At 37.0% G+C, this 26,028-nt stretch overlaps 1 protein-coding gene across 1 annotated transcript in view; it reads right to left on the bottom strand.

Moving 5' to 3' along the window:
* Window positions 1-1,747: 1,747 nt before the first annotated feature.
* The window catches only part of Usp14 (ubiquitin specific peptidase 14), a 28,825-nt gene continuing 4,544 nt past the window's right edge, over window positions 1,748-26,028 (bottom strand). Inside the window, exons 2-16 of the mRNA XM_090353363.1 lie at window positions 24,478-24,623; window positions 22,365-22,397; window positions 19,029-19,133; window positions 17,527-17,630; window positions 16,493-16,551; window positions 12,954-13,084; window positions 10,861-10,941; window positions 10,175-10,260; window positions 9,727-9,841; window positions 7,812-7,877; window positions 7,573-7,665; window positions 5,237-5,365; window positions 3,516-3,576; window positions 3,081-3,188; window positions 1,748-2,449 (exon numbers count right to left, since the gene is read on the bottom strand). Of these exons, the coding sequence (XP_090209489.1) occupies window positions 2,298-2,449; window positions 3,081-3,188; window positions 3,516-3,576; window positions 5,237-5,365; window positions 7,573-7,665; window positions 7,812-7,877; window positions 9,727-9,841; window positions 10,175-10,260; window positions 10,861-10,941; window positions 12,954-13,084; window positions 16,493-16,551; window positions 17,527-17,630; window positions 19,029-19,133; window positions 22,365-22,397; window positions 24,478-24,623 (1,469 nt within the window). The 3' untranslated portion in view covers window positions 1,748-2,297. The remainder of the gene's footprint in view (window positions 2,450-3,080; window positions 3,189-3,515; window positions 3,577-5,236; window positions 5,366-7,572; window positions 7,666-7,811; window positions 7,878-9,726; window positions 9,842-10,174; window positions 10,261-10,860; window positions 10,942-12,953; window positions 13,085-16,492; window positions 16,552-17,526; window positions 17,631-19,028; window positions 19,134-22,364; window positions 22,398-24,477; window positions 24,624-26,028) is intronic.

Raw genomic sequence — 26,028 nt, 5'->3', positions numbered from 1 at the left:
GGTCTTCTCATTCTGTCTTTATTACCAATTTTTTTTGGCAACCACACTCCTACTTTCCAGTGACACCTGTCCCACTACCATAGCAAAGTAGTTGTGACAGTTGGTGGCTTGCAAAGCCTAAAGAATTCTATATTTTTTATATGTTTGCAAACCCTCAACTTTAAAAGAAATGAGGTCTAAAACTTCATTCTTATGCCTTGCAAAAATCATCTGACCTCTTACATCCTTAACCTACCTACACACCAGCATTACTGTGAAGTTCAAATGAGATATGCAAGCACCTGTACAAATGGCTGAATACAGATAGTGCCATCTACTACTGCCCCGGTTCCTCACACAGCTCCCTTCAGGATCCTAAACTCAGGCCACAGTTGGTGATCTGAAGAAAGTATACTGAGTGCGAGCCACTGTAATGCTCTTGTTTGGGCCTCACTTGACCACAACTCTAATGTTGAAAGGACCTCAGTGGTAATGGCACAGCAAATAAGGCACATTCAGGAATCAAGATGACTTTTGCCTACTCTGCCTTCTCAAAGACCTACACAAGACTGTATTCTAACATGTCTTTAAAACAACACTGATATAAATCCAACGTCCACTTTAAAAATGCCTTTGGAATAATGCTTTTGTATCAAAATGAAATTGAGCTTCGTAATGATAAGGAAAAGTAAATACAATTTTTTAAATCCTTATTACATTCTATACAAAACCTTTTGTTTTAAGCGACTTTGTTCTAAGTCAGCTTCCCGTGGCTAGTAGCTTTGTTATCTAGGAGGCTAAGAAAATCTGATTCTAAATGGCTAAGTTTAATTCTAAAATTATTCTGACCAAATGAGACAATGAGTAAAAGAGCTGCAATGTTATAAGTTTGACATAAATCAATTTTTAGGGTCTCACTTTCTCCATTCTACTTTTCACCATTACTCCTACCTCTCCCCAGGAGTAATGATTGCCAAGTCAGTTCAGGTGAGAACTATTTACAAAGTATCCCTGAAATGTTTATCCCCTTACAGATTTGAGAAGAGAGTGGACATTATTTCCTAGCAGTCTTAATGGTTACCAGTGTTGTATTCTGCAGAATATTAAAACAACATAAGCAAAAATATGAGATGCATGATAATCCCTAAACTTTACTATAAATACGTAACTCAAGCCAGTTGGCTATTGATTTATCCTTTACTTGTTCCTTAGCAATCAAGTCCCCAGAAACAATGATCAATGGCTAGTTAGAATATATTAAAAAGAAACTATCATATTCAAATACCTCACATTCTTGGTATTCTCACCAAAACTTTAAAACCACTGATTGTAAATTTAGAACATTTTAAGGTTTTGGAACAGGAACGTAAAAACATCAAATAAGTCAAGGTATCAATCTGGTAACCTCACTGCAGTCAGCAGCCCAAGAAATCCATTTAACAATTCAGTGTTTCTCTTTAAGTGGGATATGAGCAGCAAAGAAGTTACCTCTCTTAAATGGATGCTTAACAGCATAATATTAATCTGTAGAAGTTTTATTACACATATCTGAATCTTCAGCGGAACTCCAACACTAAAAAGAACAAAGACTTCAGGTCAAAAACTATAATCCCTCTTTTTTTTTATTATTAAATATCCTCATTTTCTAAAAATAAGCAACCAGAGATCAACATTTTTAAAGCTGATTACTACAAAACGATTGCAAAGTTAAATGTACAAACCATAGTACATTAGAGGGACACAATAATAAATGTAAAATCAAATATAATCATATTGATCACAATTTATTTTAAGTCATGAAAAGCCAGCAACGGTCAGGCTGGACAAATACTTGATTGCACCCATGTTCTCATGGGATGTGGACCAGCAGCACTGAGTTACACAATGAAAGCAACACTTCCTTTTCCATCAACCTGGAAAAATTTTTTGTTAGATAAGGCAAAGAATGGGCAGCTACTTACTGAATGGTAAAGTGAACCATGCAAGAACAAATAGTAGTAGGTAATAAGTGTGCAATAAACATCACTATTGAATCTTGGGCTGAAAAAGGATAAAAATAATCACAGAATGTAATAGTTGAATTACTGTAAGAAATAAGTTTTTAAAGACTGTCATCCAGTCACTTTTATACAGGGCAGCTTTTCCAAAGTCAATTTTCTGTCATTTTCAGATTGATACACAAGTGGTCTGATTCTGCTCTCTTGTTCAACATGAGGGAAACAAAACCACCTAAATGTCTTCCTTTAAAGCTCTGGCTTATAGAAATGATCAACAAATAACATTATCTCACATCTAAGCATAAATAGCTAAATTGAAGATTACTGTTCACTTTCATCTTCCATTACTTCAACTCTGCGAGGCCCATAGAGTAGAACATAAGCAATGTGCCAATCTCCACCACCAGACAGCCGCAGGATGTCTTCTGGTGTTACAATGCTGACCTTGTCATCATCAAACTTGATCCATTCATCTAAAGAGCAAGAAAGTACAACTCTTCAAATCCTATTTGTTTCCAAAAAAGACAATTTTGAAGTACTGCAATATCCCCACCTGCCTACCAACAGCACTTGAAGTGTCATCCAGGGACAAGCTTTGAGAACCCTAATGATTCCACGATGGCACAAGTATTTCAATATTATCTACAGTGTTATTTGCCTCCTCTACCCTTTCAGAGCCTTCATGACAAATGATACTGTAACATACAAATAGATGTGAGAGAAGACTGTGGTCTAGCTTGGTGGCAGAGCTCATCTGTCCTGTACAAGACTGAGGCTTCCATCCCTAGCACAGGAAGGAGAGGAAGGGAGGCGAAGAGGAGAAGAGGGTAAAGCAGAAAAAGGAGGGGAAAGAAGGGTAAGAAATGCAAGGCAGATATAAAAATCCAGCTATTTTTTGTTAGCCATAAAAATGTAAACCAATACCATTTTCCATCTTTATTTTTCTGGTGCCAGTACTGGGGCATAAACTCAAAACTATGGGGGAAAAAATGGTATACTGCCAACAGTGAGGGGAAGAAACAAGTTCTATGACAAAAAATCTAAATTGTATAAAATATGTAACAAACTACTCAACAATTGAAAAAATACTGTAGCATTCTTTACCTTGTTTTCTTTTCACCCATGATACATAATGACCTGATGAACTAGACCTTCCCTGGTGGGTCAGCACTGCTTGTAAGTCATAATAGCCACAGTTATTGGAGCCAATATCTAAAGAAATTTGAATTCATTAGTATCAGATAACAAATACAAGTGTGTTTTCTCAAGAGAAGTAATAATAAAAAATAATTCAAATTTAGATTAGTGATTTGCTTTCTTACAATCCAGGAAGATATGAAGGCTTCAAGAATGTTATTTTTTGAAAAGTAATTTATACTGTTTGTCATGTTAAGGCAAAATAGTCTTCAAAAGATGACTTTAAAAGGTTTATCTTAATGTGTGGCAAGATGGATTTTTACCAATACATACATACATACATACATACATACATACATACATACATACATACATACATAGTCAAATGAAATGCTGACTTACCATCAGCAAATGAAAAGGGTTCATATTTAACTTCTTTCTGTGGACTACCCTTCTTGTCACACTGGGGGAAAAAAATCTTAAATCATTACATTGGAAATAATATTTATATTCTTGTTTCACACATTCACTGGCTACAAAGTATTAAGACAAAATAAATTGTGTGGCATTTGCCTACATGGAAGAGTTCTCTTTTCCCTCATTAATTTTTCACCAGCTTTGATCAATCTGACTCTCACTCTGCTGAGAACATGGAGATAGTGAATTGGTCACTTATTGAAATAAAATGGAATGTAAAATGTTTGGCGTCCTTGAAAAACTAAATAGTAACTAATATGCTCACAACTACATATTTACACTAAAATCTGCTGATGAATACTTAAATCACACAAAGCAGACAAAAACTACAAGTAACTCACATGTTCTTTAATAGTTGTATAGTTAAACAAACTGATATATCCATACCAGGAAAAACTACTCCGGAATAAAAAGGATCTTTACATAATAATCTAGACTAATGTGGGGGAAAGTCAATCCCAAAAGGTTGTGTTTTAAAATGGAAAATTTTCTATTTCATTTACTAAATGTTTTGGAGATAACCAAATTGTTGAAAAGGAAAAAGTGATTAGTGTTTACAAAGAATTGAGGGCAGACGGAAAGTGAATCTGTGGCTACAAAAGGCAATTATGAAGGATCTTCTTGGTAACAGAAATATATTCGTCAGCAACTTGGCTGAGATCATTGCTTTACAGTGTATACGATATTGCCACTAAGGAAAACAAGGGAGAGGACTTGAGATCGCTCAGTATTCTTTCTCATAACTGTATGTGATTTCTAGGATTATCCCAAAATAAAATTTAACGTTTTAAAAAGTGCTTTTAACACATATATACAAATATAATTTTAAGACTTGTAATATTAGCCAGACATTAATGGCTATGCCTATAATACTTATTACTCAAGGAAAGATCTTGGCTCAAAGCCAATCAAAGCAGAAAAGTCTGAGAGGCTTTGTCTCCAACTAACCAACTAGCCAGGTGGGAGATGTAGTTCAAGTGGCAACAACCAGCAGAGAAGAAAGTGGTACAGTTCAAGCCTCTCAATTCAAGACCTGATAGCAATTTGTTATGGTTTGGGTTTTTTTTTAAGGTAAGATACTTCTAGATATTCAGATAATTTTCATTCCAAAGAAAAAGATTCAACATACAATTCAGACCTCTTAAATAAAACTAAAATAACATAATTTATAAAATGTTGTTACATTTTAGTATCTCCAAGACAAGCAGCACCTACCAAAATGACTTTGTTGTACACATTCAAGAATCAATATTCTACACCTACAACCACATCTAAAAATGGAAATGACTCTAAACCTAACAAGGAACACAATCACATATGGTGAAAATGATAAGTACAATGTGTAGTGTTATGTGGCATAAATATAATATCTGCAGGTTACAGCCAAATGGAAAATATTAAATTTATTCTATGAAAGACCAGTTTTCCAAAAGTAGCTCTTCTGTCTTACGCTAACTTTAGTTTTACATCTGAAACTCTAAAGGCTTATACCAATATATGCAGGATGTGCACTTCCTAATTAAAATACAGGTTCATCCATTTATACGAAAAGGTCGACAATGCAATGTAATTGTTGAGGACTGATTAAAGATTAAAATATTAAAAAGTTGGCAGTGAGAAAAAAAAAGTTGGCAATAAGAACCTACTACATTTGGCTGCTGGTTCACTTTTTTATCTTCTAGATCCTTGAATTTTGATCGAAAAGAGATCATTTTCTCTTGTAGTTCTGGAGTACATAGTTCATAAACATCCAACATGAGAGGAAATTTAACATCCTACATACAAACCAAGAAGAAAGAAAATTTGAAATCAGACACATGGATTCTTATGATATGTTACACGTTTTTTTGTTTTTGCCATTCCTGGGCTTGATTGAACTCAGGGCCTGGCCACTGTCCCTGAGTTTTGTTTGTTTTTATTTTGCTCAAGGCTTAATACTTCTACCACTGGAGCCACAGAGCCATTTGCAGCTCCCAGCCCCTGTATCACACGTTTGAAGTAGTGATTTAATAATTCAAATACAAAGGATTTTGATAAAGTCTTATGAAAATCATGTGGAATACTTTGCAACTGTAAAGGCTTTGGGTTACTCTTAAAATGACCAAATTCTATGTGTTTTAAGGTAAATACTTTCCAAAAGTGTTCCCATTGTATCAAACCGATCCCAGAGAGAGATATTTAAACATTGAGAATTCTTGCCTATAATCCTAGCTATTCATGAGGCTGAGATCTGAGGACTGAGATTCAAGTTCATCAGGGCAGACAAACTTGAGACTCATGTCCATTAACCAGCAAAAAGCCAGATTTAGAGGTACAACTTAAGTGGTAGAGCACCATCCTTGACCAAGAACATTAAGCAAGTGTGTAAGGCCCTGTGTTCAAGCCCCAGTGCTATTACAAAAATTAATTAACTAATTTGGCAGAAGCAGCAATTCAGCTATATTAGAGTGAAAATAATGAATTCCCAATATTGGAGTCAATTTAGAATTATTTTCTAACGTAAAGTTTAATTTTACACACTAGTATGCTCCAATAATTTAAATTAAAACACTAATCTGGGTGCTGGTAGTTCATACCTTTAATTCTTGCTACTCAGGAGACTGAGATCTGAGGATCACAGTTCAAAGACAGCTGAAGGCAAGAAAGCCTGTGAGTCCAATGCCAGAAATGGAGATGTGGATCAAGTTGGTAGAACATTGCCAGTCCTGGGCTTGAGCTCAGGGCCTGAGCACTGTCCTTGGACTTTCTCAAGGCTAGAGCTCTACTACTTGAGCCTCAGCACCACTTTTGGCTTTTTTCTATGTATGTGGTACTGAGGAATCGAACCCGGGTCTTCATGCATGCTAGGCAAGCACTTTAACCACTAGGCCAAACTCCCAGTCCCTAGTCTTTTTTTTTTTCTTTTGTCATGGGATGTGAACTCCGGGCCTGGAACTTGTCCCTGGGCTCCTTTTGTTTAATGCTAGTGTTCTACCACTAGAGACACAGAACAACTTCTGATTTTTTTGTGTGATTAATTGGAGGTAGGAGTCTCATGGACTTTCCTACATGGGCTGGCTTCAAACCTCGATCTCAGCCTCCTGAGCATTTAGGATTATAGGCGTGAGCCACTGAAGCTAGAGCACCAATCTTGAGTGGAAAACTTAGACAGCACCCAGGCCCTGAGTTCAAGCTGTCAAACCTAATTTTCTTTTTAAAAGTAAATATTAGTATAGACACTTCAACTACATAAACTACATTCATACTTTTTATACTTAGCTATTAGAAGATGTATTACAAATTTCAGTTTAAGAGGTTAGACCCTCCCCAAAGATCAGGAGTTCCACTGACATAAGCAAAGCTACCACTCAAAGCCAGTGTTATGGCTTCTAAATCCAGGAGTCACCAGAACTACCACTGCAGTATTCAAGCTCTAGTGTTTTACTTTTGTCACCTACAGAAAAGCCACTACCTGGAATATAGTACAGTGAGCTTACTGTACTCCTCATTGTCATGCAAATCTACTGAATCAGCATTTCTGAAATAAAGAACGTGACCTAGGCAGTATTTCTGGGAAGAAATCTATCAGAATTGTATGTGAATCCTTTGAAAACTCCAAGATCATAGGTCCAGCCTACAATGTCATCAAATATTTAGGGCTGAGGAGAAGCCAAGCATGTATATAAAATTGAATCAACAGGTAATTCTAGTACACATTTTTAGTTAAGAACCACAAGTCTAATGTAGATACAATGACACATGCTTATGCAGGTAGCAACAGGGAGAATGAGGCAGAAGATCACAGGTTCTAGAGCAACCTCGGCTACATCAAAAGATCTTTCTTGTCTTAGAAATTTTTTTTAAAAAGTTATATAATGTTGATGATTCCCTATTTATAATATTTTAGACACTTAATACCTAAAGGAATAAAGAAGCCTATTCTACATTGCAGATGAATTCCAAAGAACCGTATTTTATGTACAAGCTAAAGTTTATTACTAACCTTCAGAACTTTGGCATTCACAGATTCTTTCTCTTTATAAAAAAACCGAACCATTTGAATAGTTAAGTAAGCAGGTAGTCGGCTGATCTTCGACTGACAAGAGAAAAATGGGAAAAAAAACTTAACATCCAAATATAATAGTTTTAAATCCCACAATGATAAAAATAAAAGTTAAATTTCGTGAACCGGAAAGCTTTCAATGAACTGGGACTCAAATTCAAAATAAATGCACCACTTACAGATTTGATGTACAAAGCATTTCTCTGCAATGTTGGAGACTGTTTAGTAATTTCTTCCTGAAGTCTCTAAAAAAAAAAATGACATGACAAAGTGAGTTTCAAAAGACTTTTACCTACAACATAGAACCATACCTCTGACTTTTCTTGTTGGTCATGGGCATTGAACTCTGGGCCTAGGTGTTGTCCCTGAGCTCTTCAGTTCAAGCTACTGCCCTACCCCTTAAGCCACAGCACCCAGGTTTGACTCCTCAGTACCACATACATAGAAAAGCCAGAAGTGTTGCTGTGGCTCAAGTGGTAGAGTGCTACCCTTGAGAAAGCCCAAGGACAGTCAGTGCTCAGGCCTTGAGCTAAAAGCCCAAGACTAACAAATAAAAATAAATAAATAAGCACAAGAATCTTTTAAATTACTTCAAAAAAATTTCAACTTTGTTTTTTGAGTAAATGTCTCAAATTCATGGTCCTCTTATCTCAGTCTCCCAAGTGCTGGGAATATACAACCACATGCAACTAAAAAAAAACCTTTAAAGTTACAATGGAAATAAATACAACTTAGAAATATGTCTTTAAAAAAAAAGTTTGGACCCAAAGCTATGGACATGGTAATGGAAATATAAACATAACTATATAGACATAAAAACCTATGACTCTATAGACATGTTTTATTTCATAAATTAATGTTTCTATGACATACAAACCCTTAGCCTAATTTTTATTAAGTTCTAAATACTAAGTCCCAGTGATTGTAAATAGAGATTCCCTCCTCCTTGAACACTTGTTTGTTAAACTTGTCATTTAAAATATGATGTAAAAATTAACATTAATAAATTCTTTAATAAAAAAAATGAAAAAAAAAAGTTTGGGGTGCTGGGAGTGTGACCTAATGGTAGATTGCTTGCCAAGCACAAAGATCTGGTGTGATTCTTCAGTACATAGAAATGCCACAAGTTGTGCTGTGGCTCAAGTGATAGAACACTAGCCTTGAAGAAACTCCAAAGACAGTGTTCAGAACCTGAGTTCAAGTTCCAGGAAAAGCAAAAAAAAAAAAGTTTAGATACAGCCGGCATTGGTTCATTAACATTTAACAAACCAATAGTACCATTTCTCGTGACCAAATAGTCTTTCTCTCCTTTTTTGCCAGTCCTAGGCTTCAACTCAAGACCTGGCACAGTCTCTGAGCTTCTTTTGTACAAAGCTTAGCACTCTACCATTTGAGCCACACCAACACTTTCCGCCTTTTCTGTTTATATGGTACTGAGGAATCGAACCCAGGGATTAATGCATGTTAGGCAAGCACTCTACCACTAAGTCACATTCCCAGCACCTAACAGGTATATTTTCTTGGTAAGGCATATCAATCTTCCTGAACTTAGGAATACTAGATTTAAGGATCATTCTACACACTAGTATCACCAAGCAAAAACGCACACACCAAGGCACTAAAATTGCTGTGCAAAGAACACTTGTGAATTGAAACAAGAAAACAGTACTGTCTTGCTTGACTTATGTGAAAACACGTAGTTGTAAAGCTATTCAGTAACATGTCTGCAAATGACTATCTAAAGCATAGTGAGGTAAGTGGCTAATGCCTCTAATCACAGCTATTCAGAGGCTAAAATCTGAGAATCATAGCTCAAAGCCAGTCCAGGTAGAAAAGTCTCTTTATCTCAGATTAATCAGTAAAAACCAAGAAATGGAGCTGTGACTCAAGTGATAAGGGCAACAGTCTTCATCAAAAAAGCTAAGGGGATAGCACGCAGGCCGAGTTCAAGTCCCAGAACTGGTGTGCATGCATATAAACAAGCAATTGATCACAGTGAGTTTTGTCCTTAAGGTTACAAATAAATTTTAGCATGTACACATATGTAATCTAATTTACAAATGATGATTGATAACCAGCCACTATTATCCTTACCAATTTAAGTCCTGTAAAAAGATACTTGACTTCCTGATTAATAAAACAGCTAAGCTGAAGCTGGTTTTCCTTCCCTTTGGTGACCTCTTCTTCTTCAGATTCTGTACATTTCATGCTTTGCAAAATAAGATAAGGAATGGCAACAAATATTCAATTTGTTGTTCTAGAACAGAGTGAGTTATCCTACGCTATTAAACCATCATTGCTTGGAAGTTGAAATATCATCTTCCAATAGACATTTATGTCAACATACTGACATGTGGACAAGTACACAGTTCCATAAATTTAAAGAAAGATCATTAGTGTGTTTTTTTATTCCTTATTTCCATTACACATTTTTAGAAATAAAAAACCACTAACATTTTTCTTCTATCCTACCCACCATGCCACAACCAAACACTACCAATGCCAATTCATATCTTATGGGTTAATCTGCTTGTAAGGATACGTAGTTTCAAACTCAAGACCGAAGAACTGATCAATTAAGCTTTTCTTTTTAGAAGGTGGTACTGCTGAGGCAGATGAAGAATCTGTCTGCAAAAATAGAATGAAAATTCTAGTTTTACTTAACATAGATATTAATGTGTATCTTCTGATACACAAGCCAATTTGATAATACATATTCAAGGTTTTTTAGTGTAGTCCTTTCCTGTAAAACCCTTCTATACTTGAAAAAAATGACACCAAGAGATTATACATGTTCAGCAATATCAATATATAGACACAGCAGGTGACTGTGGGCTCTTCAGACTTTGGATTCAAACAGGCAGGAAATAACTCTCTCCTCTCTCCTTCACCAGGATCAGGAGGTTCAGGGAGGCTGGAAAGCTGGTAGTTGTGGTGGACTCTGGTGGAATGGGATATGGCATTCTCTAGTTGTCCTCATTCTAATGCCCAAGACCTCTACCTGCAGACAGCGTCTTGGGGGACAGGGGATCCTGTTACATTTAATAAATAACATACTAAATGTCAAATGTAAGTTATCAAATTCCAACTCTTAAGTTGAACATATAAAGCACACTACCTAAACTATGCAAATACAAAAAGATAAATTTATCTCAAACCTTTGGGTGAAGGAGAAAATGATATTAAAAAATCTATAACCAAAAATCATTTAATACACATTTTAATTACCTCTTTAACAGAATCATCCTCTATGGCCTCTAATTTCTGTTGTAATACTCGCATCATTTGTATCCAACATTCATTAGCATCCTGTAATGTGAAACGTAATCATTAGTTGGGTGCTAGTGCCTCACACCTATAATCCTATCCAGGCAGGACAATGAGGTCTGAGGATTACAATTTAAAGCCAGTCTGCACAGAGAAAGTCCATAAGATTCTCATCTCCAATTAACCACCAAAAAGCTGGAAGTAGAGTTGTGGCTCAAGGGGCTGAGCTCAAGGACAATATCAAAGCTTTAAGTCCAAGACCCAGGACTGGCACCAAAAAGAAAAAAATTCTGGCAGAGATAACAGGCAGTCTATAAAACTTCCAAAATAATTTCTATTTCCATACAGGCTAAAATATTCAACCAAATTTGGCATAAGATCTTCAAAAAATTTGAGTTCTAGAATGATTAATCATTGATTCAACAGTGACCTTCTGCTTCTTCTACACTGTACTAGATATTCAAAATACATGACAGGGAAAAAAAGAGTCCCTCTGGGTAGTATAGATATAGAAAAATGTAAATTCAGGCAAGATTAAGACTGTGAAGAGGAAAACGCAAAATAGGAGCAGATAAAGTATGCTATTTCAATAATGTAATCAAGGAAAGCCATAGATGTACGAGATCTGAGGAAACAAATCATTCATACAAGGGACGTGCAAGGAACAAGAGCAGAGGTGCAACAGGAAGAGGGCAGGTTAGGCATTAGCAAGATGAGAGCAGCCACAGGATTGGAACGGTGTGTCTGGGAAAAGGAGCACAATAGCACAATAAACTCAGAGGCAGCCAGAGACATAGAGGATTTAAGCCTGGGACAGATAATTACTATGAGGTACCAAATAAAAGCCCAATTTAATCCTACCTATAAATGTATGTATGTATGTATGTATGTATGTATGTATGTATGTATGTATGTATTTACGTATGTATGTATGTATGTATGTATAGTGTGTGTGTGTAGAGACCCTCCAGACCTACCACCCCCTTCAGTACAAACAGGAACTTTTGAAAACTCTGACAGTAGAATGGGACCCAGCTGGCTTGAGAACTTTCCGTCAATTTCCACCAGCCTGGGAAGCTCCCTATCTCACTCGACCACCTGATGGGTGTAATTTTTGCCTTTAAAAAGGCTGTGTAAATCCCAACTATCAATTCCTCCCAGCCTCCCTGCCGAGTGCCTGCGGAAGAGTTCCCTGCCTGGCTTGTATCCCGCAATAAACCCTTGCTGTTGCATTTCGGTGGTCTTCTTTGGGGGACCCCCTCCTCTAGGCACAACATGTGTGTGTGTGTATATAAACATATACTGGTGCTAGAAAGAGAACTCAGGGCTTCACTCATGCTAAGGGCATGCCCTATCACTGAGGCACAGAGATAGACCCTAGTTAAATGTACAATAGTTAAGTTTGAACTCAGGGCCTTCTCCTTGTTAGGTAAGTGCTCTACTAGTTCAAATGTGTCCCTACTCTCTTATCCTTTAGGTTATTTTTCAGATAGGATCCTGGTGACATCAATCTACATTCTCCAGATCTTCATCTTCTGAGCAGCTAGAATTACAGGTATGAGCAAAAATGCTAGGACCTCCATTTATAATCTTTAAAATACACTGGGCTGTGCACTGGTGGCTCATACCTATAATCCTAACTACTCAGACTGAGATCTAGAGAATTATAGTTCGAAGTTAGCACACATGGAAAAGTCCACTAGAGTTAATCTCTAAAATAATCAATAAAAAGCCACACTATATATATACATAGCTCAAGTGGTAGAGCACCAAGTGCGAGCAAGTAAGCAAGTCAAGCAAACATGAGGCCTTGAGTTCAAGCCCTAACATATACACATATACACATATACACAGATACACACATACACACACACACACACACACTGGAAGTTGTATGGAAAAATACTGCAAAAGCAGAAAAAAGATTAGTTAACAAACAACTGTCTTACAACTACAAGAGTTTAAGTGCTATGAACAATAGCAGACTTACATTTGTATTTCCAAATATATCCCAATAACTATGGTAAGTGTAGAAAAAAATCTTGCTTGCTTACCTGCTGAAGATACTGTCCTTGTTCACCCTTTTCTGCAAACTGTGGGAAAGCCATGTGCAAAAACTGCAGTAGAATAATAGGTGGAATACTAGAAGAAGTTTTATCCATGGAATCAAACAAATCTCTAAGGGCTTAAACACAAAACAAACACTGTTTTAGAAAAACACTAAGCTATTTATTTAATACATGCTACTATAAATATTTGATTTTAAATTCACACAGACCTTAACTTTATTTTGTATTTTGTGTTTATTTTTTGAAAAGGGATCTTGATGGATTGGAACTCACAATCTTCTTGGATCTGTCACCTGAGTGCTAAGATTATATGGCTATTCCCTACACCCAGCCTGTGTTAAGTATCTATATTCCTTCTTTCTTTCTTCCTTTACTTATTTATTTTTGCAAGCCCTAGGGCTTGAACTTAGGGTCTGGGTCCTGTCCTTGGACACTTTTTGCTCAAGGCTGGCACTCTATCACTTGAGCCACAACACTACTTCTGCCTTTTCTGTGTATATGGTACTAAGGAATCGAACCCAGAGCTTTGTGCGTGCTAGGAGAGCACTCTCCCACTAGGCTATGCTCCCGGCCCCTGTGTTATCCATGTTATCTTTCAGTACATCTATCTTTTCCCAACTGTTCAATTTGCAAAAATAAAGTCATTTTCAAATCTCAAAGAACCAAATTACTGGGGCCGGGAGTCTGACCTAGTGGTTAAAGTGCTTGCCTAGCATGCATGAAGACCGGATTTGATTCCTCGGTACCACATACATAGAAAAAAGCCGGAAGTGGTGCTGAGGCTCAAGTGGTAGAGCTCTAGCCTTGAGAAAGTCCAAGGACAGTGCTCAGGCCCTGAGCTCAAGCTCAGGACTGGCAAAAAAAAATGTATTTCCCAACTTCCTAAGAGAATAAACATATCCTCTGTGCATTAGATATCCTCTTATTCCTTTAAAAAAAAAAAAAAAGAACCAAATTACCTTACAACTCAAACCTTAGCTATAAATAACCTTTGATACCTGTCCCTCCTCTCTCCTCCATGCTAGTCTTTGTTTTTCAAATCAAAGCAGGCTGTATTAATTCAATAAAGAGAACACATAACTACCATCTAGGGATCAAATAGATATAGTAACAGCACTAATCTGCTCCTCTGTCAAATACCAGGTCATCAAATTACCACTCTCAGCTTACCTTCTTTTAAACCAGGAACTGGTTCCCACTTACTATGGAACTATTGGATTTAAGAATTAAAACTTCTTTAAGGACAACAATCTTTAAAACATTTCCCCTAGTGCAATGAAATACCCCATAACTGTTTGCTAATAAAATTGTTTTTTAAAAAAATAAGCAGCCCCCATGCAGGCTCGTGCCTGTAATTCTAGCTACTCAGGAGGCTGAGATCTAAGGATCAAGGTTCAAAACCATCCCAGGCATAATAGGACCTGAGACTCTTATCTCCAATTAATCTCTAGAAAATGGAAAATGGGGCTTGGCTCAAGGGTAGGGCAGTAGCCTTGAGCTGAAGAGCTCAGAGACAGCGCCCTGGCCAAGGGGTAGGACATAGCCTTGAGTTGAGGAGGTTAGGGGCAGTCCCCAGGCTAGAGTCTAAGCCCCACAACCAACAAAAAGAAAAGAAAATGCATGAGACTCTGATCTCCAATTGACCATCAAAAAGCTACAAGTGGAGCTGTGGCTCAAGTGGTAGAGCAGAGCTAAGGGACAGAACCTAGGCCCTGAGTTTAAGCTTTATGGACAGCAAGAAAGAAAGAAAGAAAGAAAGAAAGAAAGGAGAGGGAGAGGGAGAGGGAAAGGGAGGGAGGGAGGGAGGGAGGAAAGAAGGGAAGAAGGAAAAAGAAGGAAGGAAGAGGAAAAAAGGAGCAAGTATAAATTTAAATTTATTTCAAAATAGTATGTAATTTCAAGAAGCAAAATTAAACTAGCATTTATTGTCTATCATATGTTGCTAGAAAGTTGTTGAAGTTCTGAGTCACTCAGGCACACAACAATCCAATAAACCACATATAAATGATCACACTTTTTATTAAAAACTTCAACAAATAACAAATCTACTTTCAGAGAAAAAAAATTATACTGGTTGGATGTCAATGGTTAACACAGAAAATTCTGAAATCTGAAAATCTTGGCTCAAAAGCCAGCCTGAGTAGATAAATCCAAGGAACTCTTATCTCCAATTAACTAGCAAAAACCTGTAAGTGGAAGTGCAGCAGAAGTGGCGGAGCATCAGCCTTCAGACAAAAAGCCAAAAGAGAACTCCACTTCCTGAGTTCAAGCCCCAATACTGGCACCAAAAAATAAATGGTATTCAAAAGCTAAACAAACATTTTGGTCCATCTTCCCAAGTCAACAATGGCACATAATGGCTCTTACAAAACTAAGGAAGAACTTGAGATGAGGTCAAAGGAGCCTACCTTTAGCAGAGCAGGAAAAGTAAATCAAGCATTAGCTGTACATTATCAAATCCTATGCATCCTGAGCATTCACCAATTCTTAATGGTAGTCTCCTAGAAACTATATATACCCGCCAATGCATAGTCTACGGTAAACTGATAACAAGGATAGGGAAACACCAGACCTTCCAGTCCTACAAAGATATAAGATAGTATAATGCTTTGGGGGGATATTCTGGTAGTTTCCACAGAAGCTTTAATATAAAGTAATAATATGAGCTAACAATCCCACTCCTGGATATGTATGAAAACTTATGACCAAAGATGAACAGTAAATGATTAGCATAGATGGGATAGCAGGTTCATTCCCGAGTACTATACACATACAACAAAAAGTATTTCTCCTCATAAACATCACTATTTTACAACTACTGCAATTTTTTACAGTGATAACACACAAATTTATTTTCAGCTATTACCAAATCTGTTGCTAAATCTAACAGAATCTGAAAACAAAACTACAATTTTATCCAAAACAATTCCATTCATTTTTCAGAATATCGAATTGGAATTTGTTCTTGAGATTCTCCTCATTCAGCTCGAGTGCAAGGATTATAGGCACAGGCTACCATACCCAAGTTCCACAGATCATTTTACAAAATGACTATCCGGGCCAGGGCCTGTGGCCCAGTGGTAGAGTGCTTGCCTGGCATGCACAAAGCCCTGGGATGAATATCCATCACTGGCTTGTAACTTCCAAACTGTTCAATGTAAGCATAAAAGTACTCCAATTGTGCCAAGTACTGGTGGTTTATACCTATAATCCTAGCTAGTCAGAGGAAGGGTAGGATTTAAAGATAGCAGTTTGAAGCCAGCTGAACAGAAAACCTTCAATTAACCAACAAAGAGTCAAAACTTGAAGTGTGGCACCGGCCTTGAGAAAAAAGGCCAAGCAAGAATGCAAATTCTTGAACTCAAGACCCAGTACCCAGCACACAAAAAAGTATTCCAACTTTAAATAAGTTAATGTTGTATAATTTGTGAAGTAAAAATGAAATACTAAACAGATTATAGGTGCGAAAGAGCTTGCATTGAATATTCAATACCTCTCTAGAGTATTCTATTTAACATACTAACCTGCAGTTATATACTGTGCTGAAGCCATTTCCCCAGAAGCTCTCAACGCACCTGCATACCTAAGGACACAAGTTAATAGGATAAAGTCATCCTGAACTTAAAGAAGAGAAAAAAAAAATCAGTAATTCTTTTTTTTTTTTGGCATAAAATTCTAAAGATAGATAGATAGATACATACATACATACATACATACATGCATACTGATTATGAAAAATTAGGGAAACCATTGACCCTGTGTTCCTTTGAGTCTGGCTTACTTCACTTAATATGATTTTTTCTAAGCCTTTCCATTTCCTTACAAATGGGGCAATGTCATTCTTTCTAACAGAAGCATAGAATTCCATTGTGTGTAAATACCACACCTTGTTGATCCACTCATCAACTGAGAGGCATCTGGGTTGGTTCCCAGCAGAGATTTACAATAGAGCAAAACCTAGATACATAAGGCCATATAGGATGACGCTAAATGGAAGGATCTCCAGGATTTAGAAACAAAAACCATATAAGGAGTGATAGTTGTCCTTAAAGTACTATGTTATCTCTCTTCTCTTTTGCTGTCCCTTGGTTATTTCATATTGTTACAGTATTTTACCTTGTTATCTGATATATTGTATATGTGCTTATTTGGTTATTTGAAATTGGATAGGGAAGGGGGGAAACCAAAATGAGGGGAGGGAAATGGGGACCAAGACATGAGAAAGGGCATCGATGTTTGTGAAGTAATGCACCTTCTATTTGGTGAATATAATGTAACCCTTCCATTAATTACAATAAAAAATATATGAAAGATACATATATATATATAAATATATATATAAGCAGATAGATAATTGGGGTGGCTTATAAGTGGATGAAACAGGTAGGAAGCAACTACCACTGTAATAAGCTTCAGGGCTAAAGCTATTCTACTGAACACTTTTCAATGGGTGAATCAGTATGAATTGTTTTGCTAAAAGGCCAAACACTACTAATCACCTGAGTAAGAGAGTTACCAACGATTTCAATCACCCAAAGACTTAAATAATTAATAGTACCTTTTAAGGGCATCTTTGAGTTCAGGCACAGAGCGAATACACTGAACTGTAGCATTCATATAACAAGTATTACCAAGGTTTGTCAATCCACATGGTAATTCCATCTGATTAAAAAAAGAAAGACTAATTAACTCATTTATAAAATGACATGGCAAATATAAATCACTAAACTTCACTTTCAGTCAGAAACCATTTACCTGTCCCTACTAATTTATATTCCACTTTCACCCTAATGTTCCAAGTCCCTAAACAAAACATTTCACTTGCATCATACTGACAATAATTCTGTCAATAATTCTTGAAAATAAGAGGACAATTATCAGTTCTGCTTTTCTGCAAGCTTATGAAGAGCAAGAAAATTTGAATGATAGAAAACCTAAAACAAAAAAAAAAAAAAAAATAGAACATTCAGGAGGCTGAAATCTGAAGATTTCGGTTCAAAGCTAGCCCAGGCAGAAAAATCTCTGTAAGACTCTTACAACCAGTTCACCACTCAAAAATTGGAAGTGGTACTGTGGTTCAAGAGATATCGAGTTAGGGGCTGGGAGTTTGGCCTAGTGGTTAAAGTGCTTGCCTAGCATGCATGAAGACCCGGGTTCGATTCCTTGGTACCACATACATAGAAAAAAGCTGGAAATGGTGCTGAGGCTCAAGTGGTAGAGCTCTAGCCTTGAGAAAGTCCAAGGACAGTGCTCAGGCCCTGAGCTCAAGCCCAGGACTGGCAAAAAAAAAAAAAAAAGAGAGATATCGAGTTAGCCTTGAGCACAAAGAGGCACATGGATGGCACCCAGGCCCTGAGTTCAAGCCCTACAACCTACAATAAAAATAAGAATAAAAATAAAAGATATGTACCGGTCATTTTTTTAAAATTAGTTTGCATTTGCACTTAGAGTAGAAGTTGGGACATGGTTCAGTTGTGGAGCACTGGATTTGATTCCTAACATCACAAAAAGAAAAAAAAAAAAAACCCTCCAAGATATGAACCATAAGGCTTTAAGTTTTGATGCTTAAAAGTACAAGCCCTGGGGCCAAGAGTTTAATCCAGTGGTAGAGTGCTTGCCTACCATGCACGAAGACCCAGGTTCAATTCCTCGGCACCACATACATAGAAAAAAGCTGGAAGTGGTGCTGTGGCTCTAGTGGTAGAGCAGCAGACCTGAAAAAGCTCAAGGACAGTGTTCTGGCCCTGGGTTCAAGACCCAGGCAAAAAAAAAAAAAAAAAAAAAAGTACCAGCCTTGAATAATGCACTTTACATTAACAAATATATAAATTCACTTCAAATTTAGAACAGTAACAATTAAAATGTGTATTGTCAAAAAATGTCTTATGATTAAGTACAAGGGCTCTCAAGTTAATTTCAAAAATAACAATTCTATTAACTGTTAAAAACATACATTTTAATACAAACAGCTGAAAGAGAAAAGCTGCTATTTTCTGAAAGACATCTTAACAAAAGTACTTAGTTGAGTAGTAAAGAAGCATAAAATTTAGTATATCTTACAGCAGATGCTAGCTGTTCTTCAGTCATGTCTTCTACGAAGACAGTTTTAGCTGAAGGCTCCTCTGGAAGAGCATCTGCTGACCCCATCATTAGTACAGTCATACCCTATTTTTAAAAGAAGTCATGAAAACCCCTAGAAGTTAATTATTTTTATGTTCAAAAAAGAAAGGAGACACAAAGAACACATTACCTTAAAACAAGAAAGAGAATCTATACAAAGTAAATTCATAGTTACCTAGGGCTAGAGGTGGGTGGAGAGACTGACTAAATAAACCCAAGTTTCTTTCTGAGGTAGTGATAATATTCTAACATTAGATGGTAGTGAGTTCCAAAAACTTTGTAAATACACTTGCATAAAATGTTACTAAACGTAAACAGTTGAAATGTACTAGGGTGGCTTCTTGTGGCTAGGAATGACCTACTTATCTGCAAAGGGCACATGGGACTACAGAAGAGTGAATCTTGTAGTATAATAGTTACGTAACTACTACGCAAATCATTAAACTTTATACCGGAATTAGATGATTTTGCCATATATAAACAACACCTAAAGTTGAAAGAAAAAATATATATTGTCATAAAATAATATTACATTATTAGAAGGGAAATAATTTCTGGAATTATCATTAACACTTCACAATATTATTTTTATGAATATCTACTGTTGTTTCCGTTTGAAGACAATGAAATTTCAGAGCAATGAAATCTTCATAAATGGAAAATATTAAGTTATACACATAATACAGAAAGACACTGGTGGTATGCATACTATTGAAGTTGAGACATGAGGATCATGGTTTGACACCAGTTAGGGCAGGAAAAGTCTATGAGACTCCTATCTCCAATTAACCATACTAAAAAACAGGAAATATGGGGGGGAAGGGAAACGGGTACCAAGACATGTGAAAGGGTATCAATGTATGTGAATTAATGCACCTTCTATCTGGCAAATATCATGTAACCCTTTTACTAATTACAATAAAAAAAATAATAGAATTTAAAAAAAAAACAAAAAAAATAAAATAAAAATAAAATAAAAAACAGGAAATATCAGCATGTACATGAAACAAGATCACTAAGCTTACTCAGTTTCACAATTCTATATATTAATATGAACATTTATCCAATATACATGTAAATACTCCATTCAGTAGAAAAAAATTTTACATGTCTAATCTTTTATTTTTTCTTTTTGGTCTTGTGGCTTGAAATCAGGGTCTTGGGCGTTGATCCTGAGCTTTTCCAGTCAAGGCCAGTGTTCTATCAATTTGAGCCACAGCTCTACTTCTGGTTTCTGGCAGTTAATTGGAGGTAAGAGTCTCACGGACTTTTCTGCCCCAATTGGCTTCAAACCTTGGGCTTCAGATATCATCCTCCTGAGTAACTAGGATTATAGGTGTGAGCCACAAGCGCCCAGATTAAATGTCTTATTTTGATGTCTACACACCATCTTACTCTCCCAACATATTCTACTACTTTGGCTCTGAATATTCATTATAAATTTCTGTGTGGACAAATTGTTTTCCTAACTATCTCATGCTTAGGTTCATAGTAGAAGATGGCTCAATCATATTATAATTGCTTTAACATCTTAAGAAACTCAAAACCTGGGCTGGAAGTTTGGCCTAGTGGTTAAAGTGCTTGCCTAGCATGCACAAAGACCCGGGTTCGATTCCTTGGTACCACATACATGCAAAAAAAAAGCCAGAAGTGGTGCTGAGGCTCAAGTGGTAGAGCCCTAGCCTTGAGAAAGTCCAAGGACAGTGCTCAGGCCCTGAGCCAAAGCCCAGGACTGGCAAAAAAAAAAAAAAAAAAAAAAAAAAAGAAACTCAAAAATTGTACTTCAGATGGAAGACATAAATGCAGGAGGAAACTGTCAGGCCAGAAGTAGAGTTGTTTTTTGGGGGGGTTGTTTTTTTTTTTTTTTCACCAGTCCTGGGCTTGAGCTCAGGGCCTTAGCACTGTCCTTGGACTTTCTCAAGGCTAAAGCTCTACCATTTGAGCCTCAGCACCACTTCTGGCTTTTCTCTATGTATATGGTACTGAGGAATCGAACCCGGGTCTTCATGCAAGCTAGGCAAGCACTCTACCACTAGGCCAAACTCCCAGCCAGAAGTAGAGATTTTTTTTTTTTTTTGCCAGTCCTGGACTTGAGCTCAGGGCCTGAGCACTGTCCTTGGGCTTTCCTCAAGGCTAGTGTTCTACCCTGAGCCACCTCACCATTTCTGGCTTTTTCTATGTGTGTGGTACTGAGGAATCGAACCCGGGTCTTCATGCATGCTAGGCAGGCACTCTACCACTAGGCCAAACTCCTAGCCCCCAGAAGTAGAGATTTTAAAGAGGGAATGAGGGACATGGGTCAAGTCCTAGCACCAGCTGTGAGTAAAATAGCCCAAGCCATAAAGATACGGGGGGGGGGAAGAAGGGAGAGAAGGGAGAGAAGGGAGAGAAGGGAGGAAGGAAGGAAGGAAGGAAGGAAGGAAGGAAGGAAGGAAGGAAGGAAGGAAGGAAGGAAGGAAGGAAGGAAGGAAGGGTAGCTCAAGTACTAGAGATGGTTCCTAGACCCTGAATTCAAGCCCCAGAACTGACACAAAAATAGATAATAAAAAGCAAGAAGTGACCATGTGGCTCGAGGGAGGAGGGAGGGAGTAAGGGATCTAAATATATACAAAGACAAGACAAGAATTTCAAAATATAATTTTAAATAACTGTAAGCTATGACTACAGTTTATTAATGTAATAATATTGTTTTAAGCTTCACAAAATGATTTAACATGCAATAAATTTATATCCAAGACAATAACTCTCTCCTCATGCCCACCCCCACCCTTACTAATCTAACTTTTATGCTCTTGGCCCTCTTTACACTTTTTTCATTTGCTTTTTGTTTTGATACCACATGACAAAAAATGTATACTATTTGTCTGCGCTATTTTGCTTACCATAATGATCTCCAATTCCATCCATTTTTCCTACAAATGACATCTGCTTTTTTCTTCATGGCTAATACTCAATGTACAACTGTGAACATGTATCACATTTTCTTTATTCATTCACTAGTGCATGAACATCTAAGCTGGTTTTCTATCTTAATTATTGTAAATAGTGCTACTGTAAACAGAAATATATATACTAGCCTTAGATTTATATTTTTTAAAGTCACTTGTAAGTTTTTGTTATGACAATTATAATAAGTATTCCTGACACAGGATTTTTAAATTTTTGATTTATTGACTTTTTGTCTGTTTATGTAGTACTGAGGAATCAAACCCAGGGTCTCATGCATGCTAGGCAAACCCTTTACCACTAAGCCACAATCCCAACCCCAATACTTACAGTTTTAATTTTGATGTTTCCCCAATCATCATCCTATTTGAAAAACAGAAGATATTTAAGCACCTCTGCAGATGTACTTATTGTTAAGTTACTTCAATATAAAATGTATTCTCTATGATGATTTTATTCAAATTAGCAAAATCAAGAAATTATGCTTCCATATACATCTATATATTTATTTATGTACAGTTCTACAGTAATTCTAACAATAGGTTAAACTGTATAAGGTATCAATCTTGCCAGAACCACGCATAATTAAGCATTAAAAACACTTAGAAAATACAACACACTTAACTGATAACAAATGGTAGATGCTAATCTTTTGCCAAGTTTGCAACTACAAACTAATGACAGAACTTATGTGACAAGAATAAAAAAGAGTCTAAGCAACTAGGTGAATAAGGAATCATCAAAACAAAGAGACCCTTGAGAATGCCAAATGTTATTAAAAATTATACCCAGAGTAAACTAGATAACCTAAGGTAAACCAACTCTTAATATCTCCATAACAACATGTTATTTCAATTCTATGAGGCAATTAGTAATTTTACTTCAATGTGTTAAATAGGAATCAAGATCTTTTTTTTTTTTTTTTTGCCAGTCCTGGGCTTGAGCTCAGGGCCTGAGCACTGTCCTTGGACTTTCTCAAGGCTAGAGCTCTACCACTTGAGCTTCTGCACCACTTCTGGCTTTTTTCTATGTATGTGGTACTGAGGAATCAAACCTGGGTCTTCGTGCATGCTAGGCAAGCACTCTACCACTAGGTCAAACTCCTGGCACCTAGAATCAAGATCTTTTTGTCATCTGTAACTATTGCATAGATATTCTAACTTAAATGCAACTAAGACCTTCTTTTCATAGCATAAAGGCATTTCTGCACAACTCCTCTTTTTTTCTTTTCTTCAGATCCAGGGGTTCCTGGTCTTCATGCATACATACAAGCTCTTTACAACTGAACTATGCTCACAGCCCACTTTTTTTTTTTTAAAGAAAGCAGGATGTCAGGTACTTAAGTTCGTCTTCTTTTCAGAGGTGCCCACTAATTATCTCTATCGTCATTTTTCTTTAAAACAGAACAATAACTTCCAAAAGGTCCTTCTAGATTAAGGGTCATTATAGTTAATTATAAAGAATGTATTTATTGGGCCGGGAGTTTGGCCTAGTGGTAGAGTGCTTGCCTAGCATGCATGAAGACCCGGGTTCGATTCCTCGTTACCACATACATAGAAAAAAGCCGGAAATGGTGCTGAGGCTCAAGTGGTAGAGCTCTAGCCTTGAGAAAGTCCAAGGATAGTGATCAGGCCCTGAGCTCAAGCCCAGGACTGGCCAAAAAAAAAAAAAAAGAATGTATTTATTAAGGCATACAAGGCTAGTAATTCAACCCAGACCTTGTAAATCCCATGTAATTCCAGCTATTTAAGGAGGTAGAGATTGGGAGGGCTGAAGTTCAAGGCCTGCCTAGCTAAAGAAATTAGCAATAACTCATCTTAATCAATAACCTGTGATCCTAACTATTCTGGAGGTGAAGTTAGGAAGATTACGTTTAAGCCTGCCCACATAAAAATGTAAAACCCTGGCTGGGAGTCTGGCCTAGTGGTAGAGTGCTTGCCTAACATGCACAAAGACCCGGGTTCAATTCCTCAGTACCAACATACATAGAAAAAAGCCAGAAGTGGTGCTAAGGCTGAAGTGGTAGAGCTCTAGCCTTGAGAAAGTCCAAAGACAGTGCTCAGGCCCTGAGCTCAAGCCCAGGACTGGCAAAAAAAAAAAAAAAAGTAAAACCCTACCTGAAAAATATTTCAGCCAAAGAGCTAAAGATGTGGCTGAAGCAGTAGAATGCCTGCCTAAAAAAACAAAGGCCCTGACTGCCAAAACTACTAAATACAAATGTTTTATACTATTCTAAATAATATAAAATACTTCTAAGGCATCCTCACAAGCAAAAAAACCAAACATCACAGATAATTAATTTCATTGATTCTTTTATGTTTTGATATAAGCACAATAAACATTAGCAAATAAAAATGTCAAATGCTACAGTAATACTAAAACACATTTGTGCTGTTTTCACTACTTTGTAACAATACATAATGAGAATACAGACTAACTTTACCTTCAGTGTTCCTCCTTTCACCATAACTTTCTGTCGGGCTGGCTGGACTCCAGTCAGTGCAAAAAGCTGAGCCTTGAACACCATTGGCGGTTCGTCAGTATTCAATTCTACACCTTCAAATTTCTCCTTTCCCCATTTTACTGTAACTGCAAAACAAACCCAAATGTTTTTATTTATAAAATAAGACTTTGGACTTAGAAAACATCTTAAGAGATCACTTACTAGGCTAGTTCTTGAAAGTCAAACTGTGCTCCCTCCAGCCCCCCTCCCCCCGCCAGTCCTGGGGCTTGAACTCAGGGCCTGATCACTGTCCTTGGGCTTTTCTCAAAGCTAGCACTCTACCACTTCTTCCTTTTTCTATGTATGTGGTACTGAGGAATCAAACCCAGGGCTTCATGCATGCTAGGCAAGCACTCTACCACTAGGTCATGTTTCTGGCCCATTTTTTTTTTTTTTTAAATTGTGCTTGTTTACCCAGGGCAAGGAGTAAGGTTTAAGTGGTAGAGCACAGGCCTAGCATGCTTCAAATCCCTGGCTTCATCCCCAATACCAGCTTTCCATCCTCCAAAAAAAATCAGTCTAATATCCACACAATAGATCCTGAATAAAAATCTACGGGATATAATTCAATTTATTATATAAACAAAGGAATCAAGACAGAAAGGAAACTGAACGATTTACTAATGTCACAAACTAGATTGGTAATTATCTAAATTTTTGAAATCCCATTCCAAAGTTCCCTGCAAACTTCAGTGATCATGTCAAACTATCTCTAAGAATAAATCTAATAGCACTCATAATGTGAGCAATAATTCAATTAATAAACACGACTGGAACAGAGGAGAGGAAGAAAAATCTCAGGGAAATAAAGCACAGGTTAAAGAACTACTGTAACTGAGATTAAGAGAAGTATTACCATTTTTAAACATATGAAAGGTTTTAGTGAAGTCAATTCTCTTCCTAGAGATGAACTGCTTTCAGTCTACCAAGTATGTTTCTTGCCAATAAACTCTCCTATCATTTTTACTACTCTTTGAGTCTTGTAATAATTCTCTCACCAGAAACTGAAGTTGACATCTACACTGATTGAATAACAAGGTAAAGAACAACAGTATTTTACCACTGTTCTTGTTTGTAATCATCTGTGAGGAATCCTACTATGCTGTCCTATTTACCGCTATCTGCCTGGTCTCAACCTACTGTTCTGTTTCCTTCCTCATTAAGCACAATCACATGATCCCCAAAGCATGTACCCCAGCAACACAGGCCCCATAGACTGTCTAAAACCCAAGATCATGGTTGTCCCCATTGACAGTGTAAAGTCAAGAGAGTTTCCAACAGGAAGCAGCCAAAAGCTGACTTAGGACTTTAAGACTTTCCACTGCCTAGACGATTTCAGGATCTCAGGTCTTTGAAGGGGGAATGAGCCATGGAAAAATGAAATGGAAGATCACAAGGTCCCAGAGATATCAGCCTCCCCACAGCAACCTATTAAAATCATGAAATGTCACAAAGTGGACTCTTCTAGAATTAATGATAAGCTTTATTCCA

This window comes from Megascapheus bottae, chromosome 19, assembly GCF_031878675.1.
Source record: "Megascapheus bottae isolate mThoBot1 chromosome 19, mThoBot2.hap1, whole genome shotgun sequence".
Taxonomy (NCBI): Eukaryota; Metazoa; Chordata; class Mammalia; order Rodentia; family Geomyidae; genus Megascapheus; species Megascapheus bottae.
This window is presented reverse-complemented; position numbering and strand designations above follow the sequence as displayed.